Below are 22,580 nucleotides of genomic sequence, written 5' to 3'. Positions count from 1 at the left end.
AGACTTGTTGACATCTTTTCATCTTAATTTAAAGAAGGAAGAGCATCTATCGTCAATGGCGTCATATTGTTCCAGCCATTTAGGGGGCACTAGCATTAGGAAGAAACTAATCATACTAGGTAGAGGACATGCGACTCAAGACACCCAGTGATTAGGGGGGGGGGGGTGTTGGAGGAGCAACCATCTTCTTTACACTTTCCCTTTCCACCCTCTCCTGTTAATTCTCTCTCTTTCCCCATTTTCCGTATTTTTCCCAATTCAATGGGAAAGAGCATGAGCCTTTGTGCCCTATCGATTTATCACTTATCAATATGTATGAGATGGAAGTTTCATAACTTTTCTTTTTTGGTATTATTCTCATTTCTCTTATTGCTGGAATACAGGAAAATAATGCTATTGCCGAGGTATGGTACGAAAACATGACTGCCATCATTCATCCTCTAGGACTCAAGAACTGGACCAATTATGGCATCGATGCCAGCACTATGGACGCTAAGACAAGTGAGTACAAGATTCAAATCTCTGTTGAGAGACAGAGGGGCGTTAACGAGTTTGGTTTTGGTTTGGTTTGTTTTACCTGACTGCTAAGAAAGCATATGTATGCTTGTTAGTAAGCAACCAGGGGATAGACGGCTTTAAGTCCTCTCCGAGTGAATTGTTAATGAGAATTAATGCTTTACAAAAGAGCACTATAGCGCGACTAGGTTTCGAACCCGTGACCTCTAGGTCACGAGACCACTGCTCTACTACTGAGCCATCAAGTATCATTTCCCTTCTTGTTCTCAATCCTATCCTATCTGAAATGTTCATAGGTTCAATTTCATGCCTTCGTATTCATCCCCTACTCCCCACTCAGGTGTTAAAGGTAATACAAAGTTTTGGGAAATTTTGAAAATTGGGTGGATAGTATGGTGGCCCTGAAGGGACATCGCGAATAGACTAAATCGTGAAAAATATGCGATAAAATTCACGATATCGTCAATTTTATCGCATATTTTTCACGAAGAAATTCACGAAATTGACGATATCGTGAACTTTATCGTGAACTTTTCACGATGAAATTGACGATATCGTGAATTTTATCGTGAAAAGTTCACGATATAAAGTTCACGATATCGTCAATTTTATCGTGTACTCTATCGTGTACTCTATCGTGTACTCTCCTGACGGGCGCTTCGTAAACAAAACCAGCCCTAGCTGGGGGAGACAGAGAGAAGGAAAAAAGGGAAAGGGAAAGAGAAGATAAAAGGAAAGAAAGAATAATAAGAAGAAAAGAGGGAAACGGGGGGGGGGGGCGAAGGGCTCTTGCCTCCTCCTCACTCCCCCCCCTCCCCGCCAAAAAATAAATAAGGAGAGAGAGAAGGGAAAGGGAAAGGGAAAGAAAATATAAAAGGAAAGAAAGAAGAGGAAGAAGGAAAGAGGGAAACGGGGGAAGGGCGAAAGGCTCTTACCTCCCCCCCCCCGCCAAAAAAATAAATAAGAGAGAGAGAGAGAGAGAGAGAGAGAAGGGAAAGGGAAAGAAAGAAGAGGAATAAGAGGGAAACAGGGGAAGGGCGAAGGGCTCTTGCCTCCTCCCCCCCCCCGCCAAAAATAAATAAGAGAGAGAAGGGAAAGGGAAAGAAAATATAAAAGGAAAGAAAGAAGAGGAATAAGAAGGAAAGAGGGAAACGGGGGAAGGGCGAAGGGCTCTTGCCTCCTCCCTCCCCACCCCCGCCAAAAAAATAAATAAGAGATAGAGAGAGAAGGGAAAGGGAAAGGGAAAGAGAAGATAAAAGGAAAGAAAGAAGAGGAAGAAGAAGAAGAAAAGAGGGAAACGGGGGCGAAGGGCTCTTGCATCCCCCCGCCCAAAAAATAAATAAGAGAGAGAGAGAGAGAGAAGGGAAAGGGAAAGAGAATAAAAAAGGAAAGGAAGAAGAATAAGAAGAAAAGAGGGGCTCTTGCCTCCTCCCCCCCCCTCCCGCGCCAACAAATAAATAGGAGAGAGAGAGAGAGATAGAGAGAAGGGAAAGGGAAAGGGAAAGAAAATATAAAAGGAAAGAAAGAAGAAGAAGACGGAAAGAGGGAAACGGGGGAAGGGCGAAAGGCTCTTACCTCCCCCTCCCCCTCCCGCCATAAAGGGAAAGAGAAGGGAGAGGGAAAGAAAATATAAAAGGAAAGAAAAAAGAGGAAAAAGAATAAGAAAAGAGGGAAACAAGGGCGAAGGGCTCTTGTCTCCTTTCTTTTCTTTCTTTTCCTTTCTTTCCTATTCTCCCTCTTTTTCGTTTTTCTCTTTCTTTCTTCTCTTTCCCTTTCCTTCTCTCTCTCTCTCTTATTTATTTTTGGCGGGGGGGGGGGGGGAGGAGGCAAGAGCCCTTCGCCCTTCCCCTGTTTCCCTTTTATTCCTCTTCTTTCTTTCCCTTTCCCTTCTCTCTCTCTCTCTCTCTCTCTCTTATTTATTTTTTTGGCGGGGGGGGGGGGGGGGGGGGAGGTAAGAGCCTTTCGCCCTTCCCCCGTTTCCCTCTTTCCTTCTTCCTCTTCTTTCTCTCCTTTTATATTTTCTTTCCCTTTCCCTTTCCCTTCTCTCTCTCCTTATTTATTTTTTGGCGGGGAGGGGGGGGGGGGGAGTGAGGAGGAGGCAAGAGCCCTTCGCCCCCCCGTTTCCCTCTTTTCTTCTTATTATTCTTTCTTTCCTTTTATCTTCTCTTTCCCTTTCCCTTTTTTCCTTCTCTCTGTCTCCCCCAGCTATGGCTGGTTTTGTTTACGAAGCGCCCGTCAGGAGAGTTCACGATAGAGTACACGATAGAGTACACGATAAAATTGACGATATCGTGAACTTTATATCGTGAACTTTTCACGATAAAATTCACGATATCGTCAATATCATCGTGAAAAGTTCACGATAAAGTTCACGATATCGTCAATTTCGTGAATTTCTTCGTGAAAAATATGCGATAAAATTGACGATATCATGAATTTTATCGCATATTTTTCACGATTTAGTCTATTCGCGATGTCCCTTCAGGGCCACCATAGGATAGTGATTCTTTACAATTTTGATATATTTGGATGCCCCTGTGGATGTTTTAAAAACACCAGAAATGTTAGCCCCTTAAACACTTCTGCTTTCGAGAAAAATTGAATATAAAGATTTACCGGTGCTCCCGGTAAATTTTGATAAATTTCAAATAGCTCCTATGGCCGTTCAATGGTAGCTGCGACCATGAAAATCTCAGAGTATGTAGTTGTGGTATATAATTTCCGAACGAGAACAACTAATTGGTAGATTTTAGTCAAGAAACATTGTTTTATAGCTTAATTTATATCTTGACCTTGAGAGGGAGCTATACAACATAGAGAGTTTGTTATTTACAATTTCATAACTTAAGACTCGATTTTATCCGCGACAACAATCACTGAATAATGTAGGACCGCATATGCGTCTATTATGTTCATTTGAACCAAATTCATGACCCCATACCAAAACTTTGTATTACCTTTAAGAGGAATATACAAGGAGGAGAGGGGACAACGGAATTCCTGATATTATATTTCCAAAATGTTTCATATTGTTTTGGACCCGTGCTTCTCGTGTGCAATTTGTACAGCTTAGGGTGAACAACTATTAATGTATAAGGCTTCGATTTCACAACAGCTTTTGTAAAACCAAATATCAATTATCGTTAATATTAATGACACGGGTGGTGAAAGGTGATGAGAAAGTCAGATCGGTGCCCAGTGTTCTTGTAGCGTTCTGATTTTTTGTTGTTAACATACAGATTTTATTGACTGGATTGATAAACTATTTTGATTTCGTTGATGAAATAGATAGTAAATACTTTTTACCCCATTTGAGTTTGTAGCCCTTCACGATTAAAATGTTCGAACTTAAATGTTAAATCGTTATTAAAAAGTGTCACGTTTATTTTCAAAACCGTTTACATTTCAACATGTATAAGCGTACTATTGATCGTACAATCGTATATCCTTTATCATTCGGTATAATCAATCGAATGCAACTGTTTGATAATTGCTTAATTGAATTTTTCATTTTTGTTTTATTTCTGTAAAGGACAAAATGAACCAAGGCGAGGAATCAAGTTTAATCGTTATCCGATCGAAAGCTTACTTCAAGCAGATGCCGTTGAAATGATGGATATTAACGGTGAGGTGTTCCTAATCACAGCCAATGAGGGCGCCCCATTAAATTACGTATGCCAAAGTTGCGAGGTGGAAACTGAATACACGGAGATGGAAGAGGCGGCAGAACTAGCCGGAGGTATGGGTTGTACTTGTTATATTACTTTTAATATTCATTGAAAATTAGGTATTTCTGCTTGGAATAACCGTAGAATATCTAACCCTGACCATAGGGCCTTGGTTCATAGCAACACATGGCACACAATTATGTGAGGCGATTTGATGCAACTAATATCAAGTAAATCCCAAAATAGATGCTTGGTTCCTTTTTATCGGCATAAATCGATACATAAAACGAAATCAGTCCTTCAAGTTTGCTCGCTCGCTTCCCTCGTCCAAAATTTGTCCTTCATAATTAACTATTATCATTATACAACCACTTAACTTCTACGTATTATTTCAATGTCTATGTTAATAACTTCATCAATGAAAATAGTTATTTTTGCAACTATTTTAAGTTAGAATGATATCTGAAACCAGTGATTGGTCCCTAGTAGGGCCATTGGTACAAATGTGTAAGACTCGGAGACCCGCAGTATAATTTTAAACATATTTTTGGCCCACCTGGCAATGAAATACCCCTGGCCTAAGCCTAACCTTTATGAAACTAACCCTAACCCTTACATAAATATTGGTTAAGAAAAGTTGTAATAAACAAACGTAATATGTCGTTCCTGAGTGCATGGAGCAAATGGATTTAATACAGTTCAAGTAACGCCGAAAATTTAGATTCGTCTATTATTAGCGTTAGTTAGGCACATTCAAAATTGCCCTGACACGATCGTGAACTCATTAATAATTCTTTGACGTGTGCGAAATAACCTGATAGTCATATTAAACATTGAAACAATTTCCCTTTCTTTTAGATTATTTAATTTCTGAACGTGTAGCTCCCGAAGTAAGAAGAGCGATGACTGATCCAGCCCGACTCGGTAAGATATTTTCTATTTTTCCTTATAGACTTTAAAGTATAGAAGGTTAAAAGGAAGTTTTTTACGTTCTTGCCTTTTCTATGGTAGAGAGCGTTTGTATAATTACACGTACATGTTGGTATATACGAATGATTCATGCGAATGAGTTTATTATAGGATCTATCCGAAGTCCAGTTGAGATTGTTTGCATCTATCGCACGAAGTCGTCAGGTCGAATACAATAGTTGTATATTTAAATTACTGAGATACATAATTATCTTATAGCGATATGATTTTTCAATTCAGATGACTTTCATCAATAAAACATTTTTTTTAAATCCATCGAATGTGCCCTTTCAAGACTGAGTTTGACTGTTTTTCAGGTCAGCTGCGTATCAGTTTAGTCGATGGTCTCCAGGAACAAGGATCAGAGATGATTGACAGACCAGTCTTCTTCGGTGGGCGTGGTATCTCGATGTTCAAAGTAAACCCCTATGGGTTGGACTTGGTGTGGGACAGTGGCGATTCAATCTCCAAGGGGGTGCAAGACTTACACCCCAACGCTTTCAACCATCCACCCTTCGGAAACCAAGAGGTCATGGAGCAATTAGTTATCCCTAGTAACCTCATTAACAGACGATGGGATAGTTGGTCTCCCTTCATGGTAATTCTTCACTAATCAAATTCAAATTCAACAAGCCACTTTGTAGATAGCACTAGTACAAAATTAATTACCCGCAAATATCCACGGATCTTTTGAACATGGAGACGTCCCACTTTGTGTATTTTAGAATCAATACTTCCAAAGCGATGGAGGTGTTTCATGTATACCTTTTGTTTGCCGTCTTGAAAAGAATAATTCCACCTGTGTATCGTATAATGTACCGAAGTCGAATAGATGGATAATGATGACAAAACTTTCACGAACACGTATCCAGCAGTCTTATCGATGTTTTTTGTTGTTGCAGTTTTGTACAAATTAAATTTATCTGCCCATGCGCAGATTGTATCGGCTTATAATGTGGCTTATTTGATTGATCAAGATTCAAACATTCTCAATATTCTGCTAACGAAAATTCCTACGTTATACAAAATAATAAAGATGAAGGATAATTAAAATTCTATTTGATAATGTGAAGTACAAGTCAAACAGGTACAGCAAGACAACTTCAAATTTTAAATTCAAATAGGTAACGTACCCTTATAATAGGCCGGTGTCTCGCGTGGTATTTATCTTTTGAAGTGAAAGGTGATGGCAGGAAGAAGAAAGGGAAACGTCATTTAATTGTCCGAAAGAATAATATCTACATGTATGTATGCGCTCATTATTTATTTCTTCACTGACGTTACATTCCATGGAACACAGGGATATCAAAATGTATTCACGAAGTACATCCATGACTTTGACAGCAATTATTCTAAAATGCACACTGTGGGACTTCTCTATGTTTAGAAGAGGTGTGGATATTCGGTTCATTTTGTACCATGTGTTAATTACAAACTGGTCTATATCAAAAGCGTTGGCCTTTCAATGTGTGAACATCACAATGACGTATGGCGTAATTCTAACAGGTCTTCTTTTGAATATAGGGTATTGACAGTGCACTTGGGTTTATTTTTCTGAAGTCTTTGCCCTGGTATTCGTCAAGTTTTAAACATTCATAATTTTTTTTTTTACCGATAAGGCTCGAGAAACAAAACCAAGGGGGAAAAAAAGGGAAAATGTGGCCAGAAACAACATTGGGATATATATGTAATCGCTTTGTTCAAACGCAATAAAGTTCTAATGTAATTCATTTAAAGCAAAAGCGTCGCAAGTGTAATATGCTTCATATTTCTTGAAAGCGAAGAGCTCAGTGAATACGCATAAGACCTTTGTCGCGTACGATTACCGTTTATTTACACGTTAACAAAATTGCAGCGGTTAATTTTTGTGGCGGTTTACCGCGTCATATCTGAACCGAGCATTTATAAGGAGCTACCGCTGCAGATACATTCACGTTTAACAATCCTATGGTTTTTCTTTGCATGGGACCCGAATGCCAGTCGCTTGCAATTGGCCAATACAACGTCACCCACGTGTATTTACACGTTAAAGAAAATTGCAGCGGTTATTTTTTTTTGCGACGGTTTACCGCGTCATATCTGAACCGAGCGTTTATAAGGAGCTACCGCTGCAGATACATTCACGTTTAACAATCCTATGGTTTTTCTTTGCAGGGACCCGAATGCCAGTCGCTTGCAATTGGTCAATACAACATGACCCACAAGGTGATCATCGTCGGCATCAAAGGTGCGAACGCCCTGGGTATTTTCACCGTGCCTCTCTTAGGTAACTATACTCAGCCGAACTTCGAATCTGTCTACAGGGACGGGGATATTCGCGGCAATGTGATGAAGAGCTACAACCAGATCTACCGCGCTGACGTTCTAAAGCCGGTCGGTGACCACGGCATCGGCAATCTAGACCCGGATTCAATTCAGTAAGATATTCTTCATCAATTTTCTCTGTTATATTAATATATTCAAACTTCAAAGGGAGTTTACTACTAGAGGATGGGGTTGTAATTAGAATGTGACTTGTGCCCTTTTTGTAGGAAAATTCATGATTTTATTCACCAGGGCCTATCGGCAGTTCCTTTGAGTAAAAAAAAAAACAGTCAATGAATTCCTTCCTTTCTGACAGCGGTTAGAGTTAGAGATGCGGACCTACATTAGAGGAAAATTCTTAAAATGTTGTTTTCCATACACTTAGCTTGGAATATGAGTTTAGTGTATTCTAGAGAGAAAAAAAAATAAAGTAACAACTTTGAGAAGTATTAATGAGAACAAAAATTACGAAGGAGGTTGGAAATTTTGATTGAAATGTTATACTTTCGTCAGTCATCAAGTATTGTTAAAAGAAACATCTACAAATTACAATAAAAGTAAACAGGTTAATTGTATTTTGTACCCTTGTATTTGGTATTCATTTCTGGAATGCCCCCAGGGAGTGGAGAATGTGCGTACATTGTGTGCGGGTAAGCCTTGAATCCGATGACCGGGGTAATAGTATATATATCTGTAAGGCGCTTTGATAGGGCCCTCCTGAAAAAGCGCCATATAAGAAATAGTTATTATTATTATTATTATTATTATTATTAGATAAACTCAAAGGGAATACTCTGTTTAAAATGATTCGGTAACATTGCCTCAGATTCTGAAAAAAAATCCTGGATGGAGCACACGCTGCAATCATAATTATAAACCTTTAGGTCAGTCAAGAATCCCATGAATTTTACAAACCGATCGCCTGTCCCATTATCAAGATATTTATGATTAAAAATCGAAATTTCATTTTTCGTTTTCCTCATGTTTTTTTTATAACAATAATCTATTGGGAAAATAAGTATGGTCAAACCGGTCACTCATAGATTTTCACTTTTTTGAGGCATTTCATGATCATTTTGAAGCGCAATTTTTTAGGGCTTCAATATTACATCATATCACAGACACTGATAACACGTACGGCGATGCATCTCAGTATACCTTTAATTACGATTGTTATTCTCTCTCAAATAGGTTTGTCCCCGCTGATAGGAGCCGTAGTCGCCCCCCTATGGTGTTGGTTACCAGTAGAGTGAGTGGCACCGTCAACCTTTATAGAATTTCTGAAGTTCCAAGGGCTCAGCTCCTCAGACAACAGAGTAAGTTCATCGATGGTGGTGTCGTAATATATATCAAATCATCTCGCAATTAAAAGAAGAAAAAGGGGACCTGGCAATAACTGGGGTAATAATAGCATGTATCTCTGACAAGATGAACAACATTGATGATAATGATGATTCCCTGGGTAAACACAATTATTATTATTATTATCAATAACATTGTTTTTATCTATCTTTTGACGCTGTAGACAAATATGTATACCCAAGGTAGTGTTTGACTTGACATCAAGTTTTATATTGGAGCACCTTGTGGCGGGGGTGGAGGGGGGGGGGGCGGGTGGTGGATTCCAACGTGTTTTTGAGATAAAAAAGATAAGAACTGAAAATAAAAAATAGAGATTCATTCATCTAGAGTAGAAATTTGTTAGTATTTTTTGCATTTTCTTTCCTAGTGCATTTACTATATACATAGCTTAAGAAATTGAAAAGAGAAACACTCCATTTTATCATACCAAAGAAATCTTTTTCTCAAACATTCCAGAAATTAAATTGAGACATTCAAATGGCCAGAAAGTTTTTACCAATGAACCAAGGTTAGGCGCATTTGTGAATACAATAACATTTAATCCGGCGGTGCGTCCATTTATTCGAAATCGATATGATTATTAACTTTGGTTCTGAAGAAGAAAAAAAATCATAAATGTTGATAAAAAGAATACCCAGAATTTAAAGGAAATGTAAATAACGCTCATTTTTCTCTTCTTTCATCCTCATTTTTTGATAAAGGAACTTCTCTTGATGGAGGCGTCGGATGCATAGCGCCCTCTACGACATTGTCATTGTTGTTCTCAATCCTGACTCTTCTGTACGTCACATTACGTCACTAAACCTCACAACTGTATGCTCAGAATATACTGATCACGTGATTATTGATTCTTTAACACTTGTGAAACAGTCATTCCACATTTGTGGTTCACCCCAATAACTTTCGATTCAGAACCCTAAAAAATATACCAGATGCATGAACAGACAGGGCAAAAATTTCCTCATAAACTGTGTCCATTTCTGTTGCATGACCACATTTGATCTGATCCCAGGAATTTCAATAAGGAAAATAAACTTTACAATCCCTAAACTTGAAACATTGAGAGGTTCAAGCCATTGTTTAATCAATTAAAGTGTCCTATTTTGATTTTCAACTTACCCATGTATATTGTATTGTACATGTAATATCTAGAAATATGTTAATACCTTAAAATACCTAAACAAGAGAAACATTTCATGTATTGCTGTAAATAGCCCTTTGTGAAGGAATGTAGTGTATATATTATTGAATTCAGTAGAGCGCATCGCTTTTTGGTTTTATACTATCATGTTTGAAACATGCTGGTAACCGAACGGTTGATTTACATATGAATTTATAAGCATTTTAATTAGGTATATTCAGTAACTAAGTGGTCATCAGCAAAACTTGGATCCTACGTATGCTACTATTTTTTGATCTGCTTGTAATATTTTGCACTTCTCACTACAGACATTTACTTTTTTCACGATCTCTTCTCCATTTTGTTCATCATGCTCGCTGACTACGTCTGTCTTTTCTCCCCTCTTCTACATTTTGCATTCTCACTCATGTCCTTTCAAATCTTCTCCCATTTTCTCTTTCTCTCCCCCGATTAGTATCCAGGACGCCGTTTCTTGAAACCGTCATGAGTCTAACTTCTTGGACATCTCATTGAAACGTGTGTTTCAGAGTTAACACGCTTCCATGGGATGTCCATGAACTTAGACTCATGACGGTTTCGAGAAACTTGTTCCTGTTCTTTTTATTATCCCCATCCCCCTTCTCTTCCCTATGATCTCCTCTTTATTTCTTACTTCGGACACTGAGCTTTATAATTGTTAACAAAGTATACTCCGATAACGTGATTGCAAAGACCTTCGGAAAATCAACTTGATTTCAATTAATTTCAAGTAGGGTCTAATTTCAATAGCCTTGTAAATCACCAATTGACCATTAGAATGAGGTTTTAGGTAAACCAAATATGATTTCTTTGGAATATATATGACGGTATTGAAATATCTTTTGAGTTGATTTCTCGAAAGCCTTGCGATTGTGTTTAATGGATGCTCTGATAAATAATCGTTGTGTTTATCTTGAATTTATTGCAGATTATGATAAACGTTAAGTATAGTTTAAAATGTATCACATGACATAATTAAAGGATAGTATTAATAATCACATATGTTAATAAAAATAAAATAACCAAACTCTTAATCTACATGTACTTTTCTTAAAGACATTCTTTAGATTATTTACTCCATAAGCGTATCAAACAAATTATTACTTTTTATTCTTCATATCTGACGAAACGAAAGTATAATGTATGTGGTAAAATTACCTCCAGCGAGTGTTGAATTACAACACTTTCATACTGGATGGTCAACTTGTCATATCAATGTCTTTTTGTAAAGTTCTCATTAAAGTTCTTGCTTTGCTTTTATTACACCAGTTTGTTGACAATGCCCAATCATTGTATTTCAAATGGCTCAACTTAATCTTTCGCTACATTTTCAACCATTTTGAAGGATTTTTTTTTTTTTTTGGGGGGGGGGGGGGGGGACACTCAAAATACCAAGACATTATGTGTCTTGACATATCATTCAGTTGTGAATTTTTGAAGTTGCAGTGAAACTCAAACTGGAAATGGTTTATATAACGAATCTCATGAGGACATCTTCCTTTTATTTTGTACAGAAAAAAATGTTTTACTATTTCCGTTGTTGATAAGGGAATAGATTTGTCTAATGAAGGGGTGGCTTATAAACACGAGTGCATTGATTGCATCTGGGGTGATTTTTTTTAGTACAGAGCAAATGAGAAAGGACCTCGATAGATACGTCAACGAGTTACTGTATATCATTGTGTTTGATTGTTTTCAACCTCAAAAATCCATAAATTTGTCTTTCTTCAATCAAATTTTGCTTAAACTATCAACTCCTCTTTCATTACATTTATTATTCTACTTCTATCACACCCAACTTTAAATCAGAACGGTCTTTCCATTTAAAGATGAGTTGAGTTTTGGTCATGCGATTTCAATGTAAGAGAAACAGTCTGGAAGCAATACGAAACAGGTTGGTTATGTGGCCCATACGAATCTGCGTATTCTATGAGGTTTTGAATTCATCAAAGGGATAAGAAACTGACCCAGTCTAGCTGACAGTCACATGTACTGCACACAGAAATGTGTATGTGGGAGAAAACAAAGGTGTGACATGGTGTAAACAAATACAGCTATTCCTTTTCATATTTCGAATATGAGGGCGTCTGACGAGTAATCATTTTTAGGGACACCTCTCCTATGACATGTCTTTTACACTGACATGAGCAGAATGAAAAAGATCACAAATTATTTTCATCTCTACTAGAACTCAACCTTTTCCTCTACTAGTTTATGAATGATGCCAATTCAATATTGTTAAGAGAATTTAGTGTAATGTGAAGAACATTACACTCTTTTTACAAGGTATTTCTTTGTAAGCAATTGATAGGGAAGCGTGAACTGGTCTCAACATTTAATTTGATTTTACAGAGAGAAAAACAAATCTGCAATATACATGTACATCGTCTAGAATTTGAAAGTATGTGAAAGGTCACAAAATATTAATATAAACAAAAATGTCAATGAACATGTATATATACAAATTATGTTAAAATATATAATAACAATATTAAGGATACTGATAATGATAATAATAAGCATAATGATCATAATATAAAATAATAATGATTATATGTCTTGTTTACCCAGGGTAGCATCATCAGTATAAATACTTATCTTTCTGAGAACCCTGCAATAATATTATCAGCCCGGCTTTAATAAAGCTACCATGGTAAGACGCTCAAGCATTCTGAGATCAAGAAAAGTCAAAATTCTTACTTTTTCTATTTCATAATTTGCTGACTAAAATTCGTTCATGGACGTTATCGAATTCATCATGACATCAGATAAACAAAACATATTTATAAAACATATTACTTCAGTCATACTTTCACAAACAAATAGCTTGAAAGGTGATCACTCCGTTTGAAAAAGCCCCTTCGATCTTTTGAGAACTTTCATTCCTTTTTCTCTCTCTTTCCTGTCTGCTATTCGTTTCCGCAGTCTGTCGATGACTGCGTGTGCTTTAGCGTTTCCGATCAACTCTCGAAATCTTGACACACTCTCAAAAGTAAGCCTCTCAGAGAGCGGCATGCCTTTGGCATCCAGTATCTGTTCGGTTGTCAGAGTTCTGTTGATATTAACTTCGCTCTCTGTCCGACAGTCGATGACCAACTTGGCCGTCTTTTCCTCCTCTTGATGCGAGAACTTGTGATCGAGTCGATCCATCGCCGACACCATTCTGGAATGGGTTCGCCCGCTGTAACGACCGAACGGCCGCATCTCCGCCGTCGCGGGAATACTTGGTAAGAATTGAGGGCGCTTTCGAGCCTTGTTCTTGGCGCGGACGCTTTGTTGTAAAGCTGCATTGTATAGGAAGTGGTCTTTCAAGTTCGACTTCAGTTGCTTCTCTGTTGACTCGTACTGTGTCTGCTTCAGATGCTCCTTGAATTTCAATTGTCTGGTTACCCGCTCAAGTTCGCGATCTTCCATGCTATTGAGGGTACCAGCTCGACTCAAGATCTTCTGGCTAACCTGCTGCAGAGCAAGCCATCGGTCATGACCGCTTGTGAAGTCACTGCTGAAGCCTTTAGCACCCGCCATCACCTGTGAATACAAAGACAACAATCATTATCATTGCTACTGGAAAAAATTGCCAAGAAAAATGCATGTCTGAACAACTATCCCCGGATTTTATCCTACCGCGTTGGTAATTCACCAGACACTCATTAAATTATCCATTTAGAATACTACCCAAAAGACGAGGTTTCTACCATTCAAATCATGTCCATCGGGGGTCAGAGGTTAGGCACGCCATAGCTGGTGCCCCCATTCTCTTGCTTAGTTATTCGGCTCACTCCAAATTAGGGTGGGGCCAAACTCAACAGCAAGAATATAGCACAGTTGTCATTACCCCGAAAACATGAGGTACGGTAGATATTACGCTCTCCAGAAGAAAATTCTCTAGGAAGTTTGGAGTCCTATAGAGAATGGATCGCCTTTCGCATATAGATATCCGATGTACTTAGGCTTAAGGCGGTGTACTGTCTCGAATGGTAGTCAAGAAAGTAGTTGCAAATGTGTCAGTCTTACATGCACCATTACTAAACCAATGATTGTACCCTTCAATATATGGCGCAAACATTACGTTGATAAAAGGAATAATTTCATTAGTAACAAATTAAATTCAACAATCGAGTGACGAGCTGTGGTTTTCATAACTTTGCCCCAAGATAAAGTCGGCAATTGGACGTATCTCCATCGCGACTGATGCCCTAGAGTAGATAATATTAACATCTGAACACACTGGGCAATTGACTATGTATTCTTAACTGATTTTTAATATTTCTTCTTAACATCATGTGAAACAAATAATTTAGAATATAATGAAACAACCGTATTTCGTTTGGTACATGAAGTTGTACCAATGAAATTAGACCACAATATTGCCTTACTGTACAATTTTATTTATTTATTACCCAATGAACGGCTGTAAACTTCGTTGCATTTGATGTCAGATTAAGATTTTTGAAAGGTTAAGTTCTATGCTATACATTTTTTGACGTGATATTGCCTTCTTTCTTTCCTAAGCGTATATTCATATATCTTTATAGAAGTGGTATTATATACAAAATATGTGTCTGGCTATTTTATTCAGATATTTATGTAAGTATTGCATGTGCTTTCTGTAGATCAAACCCACTGCACTAACTAGTTTTGTTGAATCGAAATCATTATTCCCTCTATAAACAATTTCATTTTAACATTTTAACATAAAACGTTTCAACATAAAAGGAATGAAATGGTGGAAAAGTGAGATTTGAGAATTTATCTATCTAATATATTACCTCGATTGAGTAAAATTTTCAAGACATGCAATCTTCATGACTTAAAACCTTCATGAAAACGGAAATGAGAATGTGTGCGATAGAGAGTAACTGAATCATAATGCCACATCAATATCCTGTCTACTCACCTGATTATATTTTGTCCTCCAAAATTTATTCGAGATATTCAATATAATTCCACGTTGTCATTCCATTTCACCGCAACCATGATTACGTTTATGGTTCTCAAATTGTGATTTGCGATTCTCCACGAGTCTGAATAAGAATCCCTGTGTCAAGCCCAGTCCTGCAATCTCGCAATTACTTTCGCTAGGATTGACACAGTCTTACATGTGTATTATCAATATCAGGTAAGGTACAGATGGTTGTTTAGCACTCCGTTATGCTGGTCACTATATACTGGTATACTCAAGAAGTAATCCTATATATTTCCCAATAATATCGATTAATGCAAAACCAACACAAAATGACGCTCCCCGCCCAGACAGACAACAACGGGCTTTTCACAGCTAACTTCTCCCCTCTTTATTGACCGTTATAAAGCAATGAAAGGGGCACGAGGGGGTAATCGATGTTGGATAAAAGCGGTCGCTAGGGATTAGATGGATTAAAGATCGCCTGAAACACTTCGTGAAGCTGCGAACCATGAAAAGCTGAATTGGGAGTATGCGGAAGATGTTTCTACACCACCTCCTGACAATGGTGTTTAGGACTTTACCCTTAATATTTTCTTAGCGAGTTTGCGTTTGACAAAACATAGAGGGCGCGAATTCAATCAGCGCAGTTGGAGACTCACCACTGTTCTCACAGAGATGTACACGTTTTTAGGCCGAACCGTGAGGAAAGGACTGGGGATAGCATTTTCTTCTTTAAAAAATAACAACTTGATTTTAAAGAAGTAAATGAACTTCGTTTGAAATGAAATTCAGAGTAAAGGTTAATTTGAATTTAACCATTCAATATTTTGTAGCCAGCTGCCTATTTTTTTTTATAATAAGGGGTTTGAATTCTCTCTCCAAAGTTGGAGATGTAATGTACATTTGATCTCCATGAAAAAAGTCGTAGAGATCAGTGAAATGTACATGTTTAAATGTTTTTAGGCCAAGCCATGAAGGAAGGCATTGAGATAGCATGTTGAAAAGTATACTGAAAAGTATTGTTTATTCGGTATTCAAAAAGGTTTTTTTGTCATACAAAAAGAAATGTTCGAAGTTTGCCAGAATCAAATATTTATTCACGAATTCTGGAGACCATTTAAAGAAGCTTTAAATTTTGAGAAGTATCGTGATTCTTAAAAAAAACGTGCATGTTTAATATTTTAATGTAACCTTTACGTTATTCAGAACATCTGCGTTAATTTTATTTTGTAATAGGAATCCATTTATAAACAAACCAAAGAAAAGTAAGCTTTCATTATTTAGTGCGTTCACCACCGATTCATTATATATTTTTTATTTTGTATGATTTCATTCGATTTTATTTCTCAACTTTTTCAAAGACAATAACTTAATAAGAAAGAAGATGTAAAAGTAAGGCATAATACAATTATGCCGACTACCATAACTTCATGTCAAAATGTGATCTACAAAAATACAGTTAACAAATAAATTACCCTTACCAAGTTTTGTAATTGTTTAAGTAGGTTACGTGAAAAAATTACTTGTCCCGATTTGTGTATCTTGAGAATGTGACATATAAAAGCTTGGGTCTAAAAATATTCAACAAAAGCCTTAATACAACCAGTCCGCCTTTCATTCGACTAGAGTTCCAAAACACAAAAAGAGCATCAAATTTACATGGGGTATGAATAATGTAGTTGTTAACTGTACATATAATAACGTACATGTTATTTCTATAAGATATTTATTTTGAATTTAAAGTATTATCTTAACTATCTCTCTAGAAATTGCAAGAGTGCCATCATCAGCGACACTCCATCAGGATGGCGGCCTCAAAAGTAAAATCTTTAGGTGAAATTTATATAACTGTGTTCATATCATCTTTGTGTACGAGTTTGTGAGTGTATTGTGTGGGTGTGTGTATGTGTGTGTGTGTGTTTAGTGAATGGGGGATAATAATAATAATAATAATGGTGGCTTCTTATATAGCGCACATGTCCGTCACGTTGTGACGCTCCTGGCGCTGCCCCGATTATTACCCTGGCTTTAGCAAGGCAGCCACTGCGGCGCACTAGCATTTCAAGGAATTAATTCCTGCCAGGTACCCATTTACATCACCTGGGTTGAGTGTGGCAAATGTAGATCAATGTCTTGCCAAAGGACATTAGTGCCGCGGCGGGACTCGAAACGCGAACCATAAGATCGACAGTCCGTCGACGTATCCACTCGACCACGACACCTCTGCACGTAGCTCTGTGTTGTATGGTGAACTAGAAACAAAAGTAGACTTTTCACGAAAGGAACAAAGAATACGAATAGCAAAAATGCTCTCAAAAACTGAAACAAAATCCAATTCACATAAAGAAGATTGATTATCATTCTCCCGCTCGTTCGCATACGAAAAACAACCTTTATTCAAAATAAGATTACTATAATGACAGGCAATAATAATGAGGCATACGAAATTGAATTAAAATGAACAGTGATGATGGTGATGATGTTGATAATGATGATGGTGATAAAAATAATATTACTACTATTACTATTACTATTTATCTATTTATGTTTTATCATTTATCATTTGTTTCTGCATTGCTCAGCACATTTACATGGTATGATCAACGTGAGATTAAACACATTAGCAGTTGACTTTAAAAATGCAATTACAATCATAACATATTCACAGTAATACTGCATAGAAAAACACGCAGAGGTTTGGCAATATACCATTCAATTTAACATACATGCATATTCTTCAAGGGATACGAAACAAACATACTAAACATGCTAGATACTAAATATTAATACTAATGGCAGTAACAAAACTAAAAAATTAACCAGCTAAACATTGTTAAGATCAACAGATACATTTTTTTAAACGGAGAATAAAAGTATACAAATAGAGTTACCCTTATCTGGCTAAAATACAATACTACTACTACTACTTGAGAGGTTCTGGTTAAGACTATGCGCAAGAGGTGACTCCAATAGTACTATTTGCTGAGGGGCGCAGCCCGAAGCAAAGGGTACGTTTGGAGTCACCGAGGCCCATAGTTTTAACCAGTACCTCGAACAGAGGCATGGTATATTTGTTGTATATCCTGCATCAAAAATTTATTTTATACAAAACAAAATTGGGGAAAAAAAAAAATTTAGAACCCCAAAAATGTTAATTTTTATCTAAAAAAGATTTAAAATATTTTGTTTTCATTAAATTTAGATTGGAAGAAAAAAAATAAATTCAAAAACAAAAATTCAGATTTTTTTTCAACTCCCAAATAGTACTCCCAAATAGTACTCTCATAAAGTACTTTCTAAAAATAGTTAAAATATTTCTGGTCATGTGACGAGCTCTCAACCAATCAAAAGCCAACAAATTTTTGATGCAGGATATAATACTTACTACTTCTAAACTACTACTAGTACTAATACTACACCTATCATTAATCTACTAGTACTACTTCTACTACTTTTACATTTTTTATGTTATGTAGGATGCTCTGTATAATAATAATAACAATGATGATAATAAAGATAACAATACAAATAACAACGATAATAATAATAATAATAATAATGATAATAATAATGATAATAACGATAATACGCATGTAACAATAAGGATAATAATTAAAATGATGATGATGATGATGAAGATGATGATAATCACAATAATAATAATAATGATAAGTTTTGCCATATAATCTTCAAGAACCATGAAATTGGAAGACTGGTTTACGTTTCATAAATCCTCAGTGACTTCTCCCATCTGCCCTCTTCCTCCTATTTTAGGAATTTTTTAGCGATCATTGGCAAACGCCATAGGCGCGTATGTACCTACATCAATGTTGTGAATAATTAATCGTTAATTACTAAGGGAGTTGTACCAATTAAAGCATAATTAAAAAAGGAAAAGGATATTAAGCTAATGTACTGTGGTGCCACTCACTGGGGTCTAATTCTAATTTAATCATTATCATGGTAGATGGAATGTTTTATTACTGTGAACAGCACAGTTTGGCCTCATATCCCTACCTAACGTCAATCTCATAATAAAGTAATTCGATAATTACCTGAATTTTGCATTTGATCTGAATATTTATAATTTCATTAATTATGAAAATGTTCTATTATGAGCCCAGGGGTCCGTGTGGGATTAGTGAATCTGTCTTGGGAGTATGACTTCATGTTCTATCACAGTAATCACCTTATTTCCCGTGACATGCCCACGTACATATCAGATTGAGGTCATTCTGGTTTCCATGGTTACCAAGATACCATAAAGTTTTGAAGGCAATAAAGCATTGCTACGGCTTTATGCTTTGATTAATGTTCACATTTATCTACGCTGTGCCAAAATGATTTCGCAGGATTGTTTTTCGTTCCCTCTTTCAAAATGCCAGTAACATGACTATTCAGTCACGTGCAAAGCATATAGCTGCTAAAAGAGTCATAGCGTTATGTATCAATCAAAGCGTCTGTAGAAAGGTGATAATAACATTAATGTTGCCGATATATTTTTACGACTTGAATTTCACTTTTTTTCACCTGACGCAATCCGACTTCCATGTTCAAATGAGTTGGATTAGCTAAGTGATGATAGGTGTTTCACCTGAATATGAACTGCACATAATATCCTTCCACCTTGAACTAAAACTTCATATTATTCGAATGCATCGAATATTTCTCTATGATTCCTCTTCCAGCAGTTTACATTAAGCGAACGAAATGTAGATTGCCTCTCGAAACAGCGAATTTAGCTTGAATAGATTATTATTTCAAATACTTAGTAATAGTATTGTTGTATTGTTGTTGATCTTAAAAATGTTTCTACCACCATCTCGAACAACCGATCAACAGTTGATTTTCACCTTCTCAATATTTATCAATATCTACGAGATGAAGAATGGTGTACGTGATGTAAGAAAACGTCACAGTATAAAGATGATACCCAATATTTTAAGGGCATATCATAAATGGTCAAGATATTTTTTTTTAATTCCTCATCCAGTGGTTTAAGAAAAAAAATCTGTAATAAAATGTTTAAAGCTTGTTTTGAGAGATAAAAGCCTTAAAAACCATTTCAAGAAATATACATAGAGGACAACATGGGGTGAAGACTTCCGTCCAGACAGATAAATCTATTTTCTCCATGAATACCATATTTTTCTTGAGGGGTTCTCAATTTATTTCACTATTTTTTTTTTACCAACGAGAACTGAACCTACAAACGGATAGATAAGAAACAATGCTATTACAGAGAACATCTTAATCTGGTAATGTTTATTATATTAAACATGGAACGCCATCCTTGTAATATTCATTAGGTAGGCAATCATATCGTCTGATTGGAGCCAAAAGGTCGTTTTTATCTCATAAATTTGAACACAGATTTAACACCCTTCTGGCTCTATAAAGTGCAATTTTGAGGGTTGGTCTTGACCGCTATTGTTTTATGCAAAACGATAGAAAAAATATTGTGTAACCTCTTCAACTGCTAAAATATCACTAGACATCGAAGGTTGCACCTTTAGGTGTTAATTAATGTGATTAATACGCCCTAGACTATCACCCAGGGCTTGGACTAACACCCAAAGACTATCATAGAGACTGTCACCCAGAGTTTATCACCCAGAGATTGTCACACTCTATATGGACAATGAAAAGATGAATATCTTAATGAACTATTAATTTACATGAACATGTGCAAGGAGAGGCAAACATGTTAGGTTTTAACCAATTTGCAATAACTTTTCTCTTTTTTTAGTACAAGAATGTTAAATAATTATTAAAACAAAAAACGACAAACTAAGAACAAACAAGCTCACAAGCGTTAGGAGATGTTACTTCTCGGTGATGAAAAAGTGTATTCTCTAAGTCCTTACAATTTCCTTGATTAAACTATTTCCATTGTGATATTTACGAAACTGCTAGGTGAAATTATTTGTAACAGGACTGTGTTTAATATGTATGTTGTGGAAATCAAAGCATTTCGAAGCTGAAGAAATAATCAGCCAATTTACGTCATGGGAATGCCACTACTTTTTACAGCTTTCTTCGAGATAAGTGTTGTTGTTGTTGGTTATATTTATGGCGTTCAGTCATATTTGACTATTAGATTATTCGCGATAAGTTTTTCGAACATTCCCTTTAATTATTGTCGGATAGGGAGGGTTAATTACCTAAAGATCATCATGCATGTCATAATTTCCTGCAAATAGACTACAAAACATTGCATTATTATTTTGTTTATTGTTGTTTCCAAGTTCTGTTTAATCATTCGTAAGTACTGTCTGTTCAAGATACTAACTTGCTTACATCTTGTTATTCTGGAGGTTTTGTTTTTGAATTTTTGGATGGATGAATCATTCTTTGGAATCAAAACAAACGAACAATGGATTAACGAATCAAATGTTCTAGTGTTTGAATTGACAAAATTAATTCCAAATCATCGAACTCCGTATTTAAAAGTAATAGAAGACCAAACACTTCGAATTGAAACGATTTGTGAAAGTATCATTTCCAGCACATCTACAACCTACGTAAGTACCTGACAATCTCAGAAACTTCTGAAATATGATTACCGATATTCATAATGGCGCATGCGGGATTAAGAAGGCGGTAGGTATACCGTTCGGCCATGAAGCCCAACTGAAATCAAGTCATATCAATAGTAGCACCGTCTTTCCAATGTTAGTAACTTGGCTTTGGTAAGCCGCGGCAAATTTAGACTCATTTCCTGCCTGCAAACCGATTCATCCGCCTGCCAGTCTTCAACCGACAAACCCTCGGAAGACACGTTTAGTGACTCGCTGAGAGCCTCTCCTGTCCTGGGTCTACAGCAACCTTCTCTTACCCTCGGTCTCATTCAGTCTTTATTTTGACTGCAGAGCTCACAGGTTCAAGCTCTCTTCTCCTCCATAACTGTTGAGGAATGCAGTCACTACGTATGCTCAACGAGGTTTGAATTTCAGCTGATATTACAAGCCAGGGGACAAAATTTTACCTGGAGACAACAGAAGAAGTCTTCGTCATGTTTTGTTTTCGCGCGATTTTGGTACTTTCTGCCTGTGTTGTGTACGGGCAGAAGAAAGAGAAGACAAACGTGTTCACCATCAAGCCAGTGTCGTCTATCTATCTTCCTCATTATGTTGCCGGGAAGAAATCCTGGGGGATCAATAAAGATGCAGCCGTCAAAACAGCTTACGATATGGATACTAAACTGGCATACAGTGCTGGTAAGAACAAAACAGTTACTGTCTTTATTTGATTGATGTTTATTGAATACAAACTGCTTTGAAAAATTAAGTAATAAGAAATAAGTTATTAGTAATAACTCATTCAGGGCATTGCCCACTTGAGATCTGAATTTTAGAACCATAGACATATAGCATATACATGAATAGGCCTATAATCTACCGACACAAAATAGCAAAAAAAATTTGCTCACACGGTGTTCATTTTTGGTGCGTTGCTAAGAAATTTGAAACCATGGGTTCTTGAAGGGTCAATACGCCTGAAAGTCCATAAGTTGACAAAATGTTGGAAAATTCGAAATCTCGGTTTTGCTACAGTTAATTCGCATTTAAAAAAATCTGATAATGTAGACCAATGATGCAGACTGTAGCAATAGTACCAAATCCAAGTATTGCCAATTAAAAAAAGGAAAACTTTAGTAGTTGTATTGCTTTAACACTTTCTGGTCCAGGTGGCT

General features: G+C 36.6%; 3 protein-coding genes across 6 annotated transcripts in view; 2 read left to right on the top strand and 1 right to left on the bottom strand.

Annotated features, from left to right (window-relative positions):
* The window catches only part of LOC373517 (primary mesenchyme specific protein MSP130-related-1), a 28,408-nt gene extending 18,703 nt beyond the window's left edge, over positions 1-9,705 (top strand). The window contains 7 exon segments of the mRNA NM_214641.1: positions 384-501; positions 4,049-4,255; positions 5,043-5,108; positions 5,471-5,751; positions 7,308-7,570; positions 8,649-8,773; positions 9,521-9,705. Coding sequence (NP_999806.1) covers positions 384-501; positions 4,049-4,255; positions 5,043-5,108; positions 5,471-5,751; positions 7,308-7,570; positions 8,649-8,773; positions 9,521-9,621 — 1,161 coding nt within the window. The 3' untranslated portion in view covers positions 9,622-9,705.
* A 2,776-nt stretch (positions 9,706-12,481) lies between these two features.
* Positions 12,482-15,279, bottom strand: LOC105443958. Its single transcript, XM_011677656.2, has 2 exons — positions 14,876-15,279; positions 12,482-13,506 (listed from the first exon to the last, which is right to left on the bottom strand). Exon 2 carries the CDS (start codon positions 13,501-13,503, stop codon positions 12,817-12,819), a length of 687 nt encoding a protein of 228 aa, XP_011675958.1. The 5' UTR covers positions 13,504-13,506; positions 14,876-15,279; the 3' UTR covers positions 12,482-12,816.
* A 6,376-nt stretch (positions 15,280-21,655) lies between these two features.
* LOC594269 (mesenchyme-specific cell surface glycoprotein) overlaps positions 21,656-22,580 on the top strand; it is a 36,924-nt gene continuing 35,999 nt past the window's right edge. For 3 of the 4 annotated variants that reach the window (XM_030987122.1, XM_030987123.1, XM_030987121.1), the window contains exon 1: positions 21,657-22,104. In XM_030987122.1, the coding sequence (XP_030842982.1) occupies positions 21,900-22,104 (205 nt within the window). In that variant the 5' untranslated portion in view covers positions 21,657-21,899. Of the gene's footprint in view, positions 22,105-22,580 lie in introns of all 4 variants that reach the window. The other variant, XM_030987124.1, reaches the window with a different exon arrangement.

This window comes from Strongylocentrotus purpuratus, unplaced genomic scaffold (assembly GCF_000002235.5).
Source record: "Strongylocentrotus purpuratus isolate Spur 01 unplaced genomic scaffold, Spur_5.0 spur5_scaffold_16, whole genome shotgun sequence".
Taxonomy (NCBI): Eukaryota; Metazoa; Echinodermata; class Echinoidea; order Camarodonta; family Strongylocentrotidae; genus Strongylocentrotus; species Strongylocentrotus purpuratus.
The sequence above is the reverse complement of the archived record's forward strand: the minus strand, read 5'-3'. Positions and strand labels throughout refer to the sequence as shown.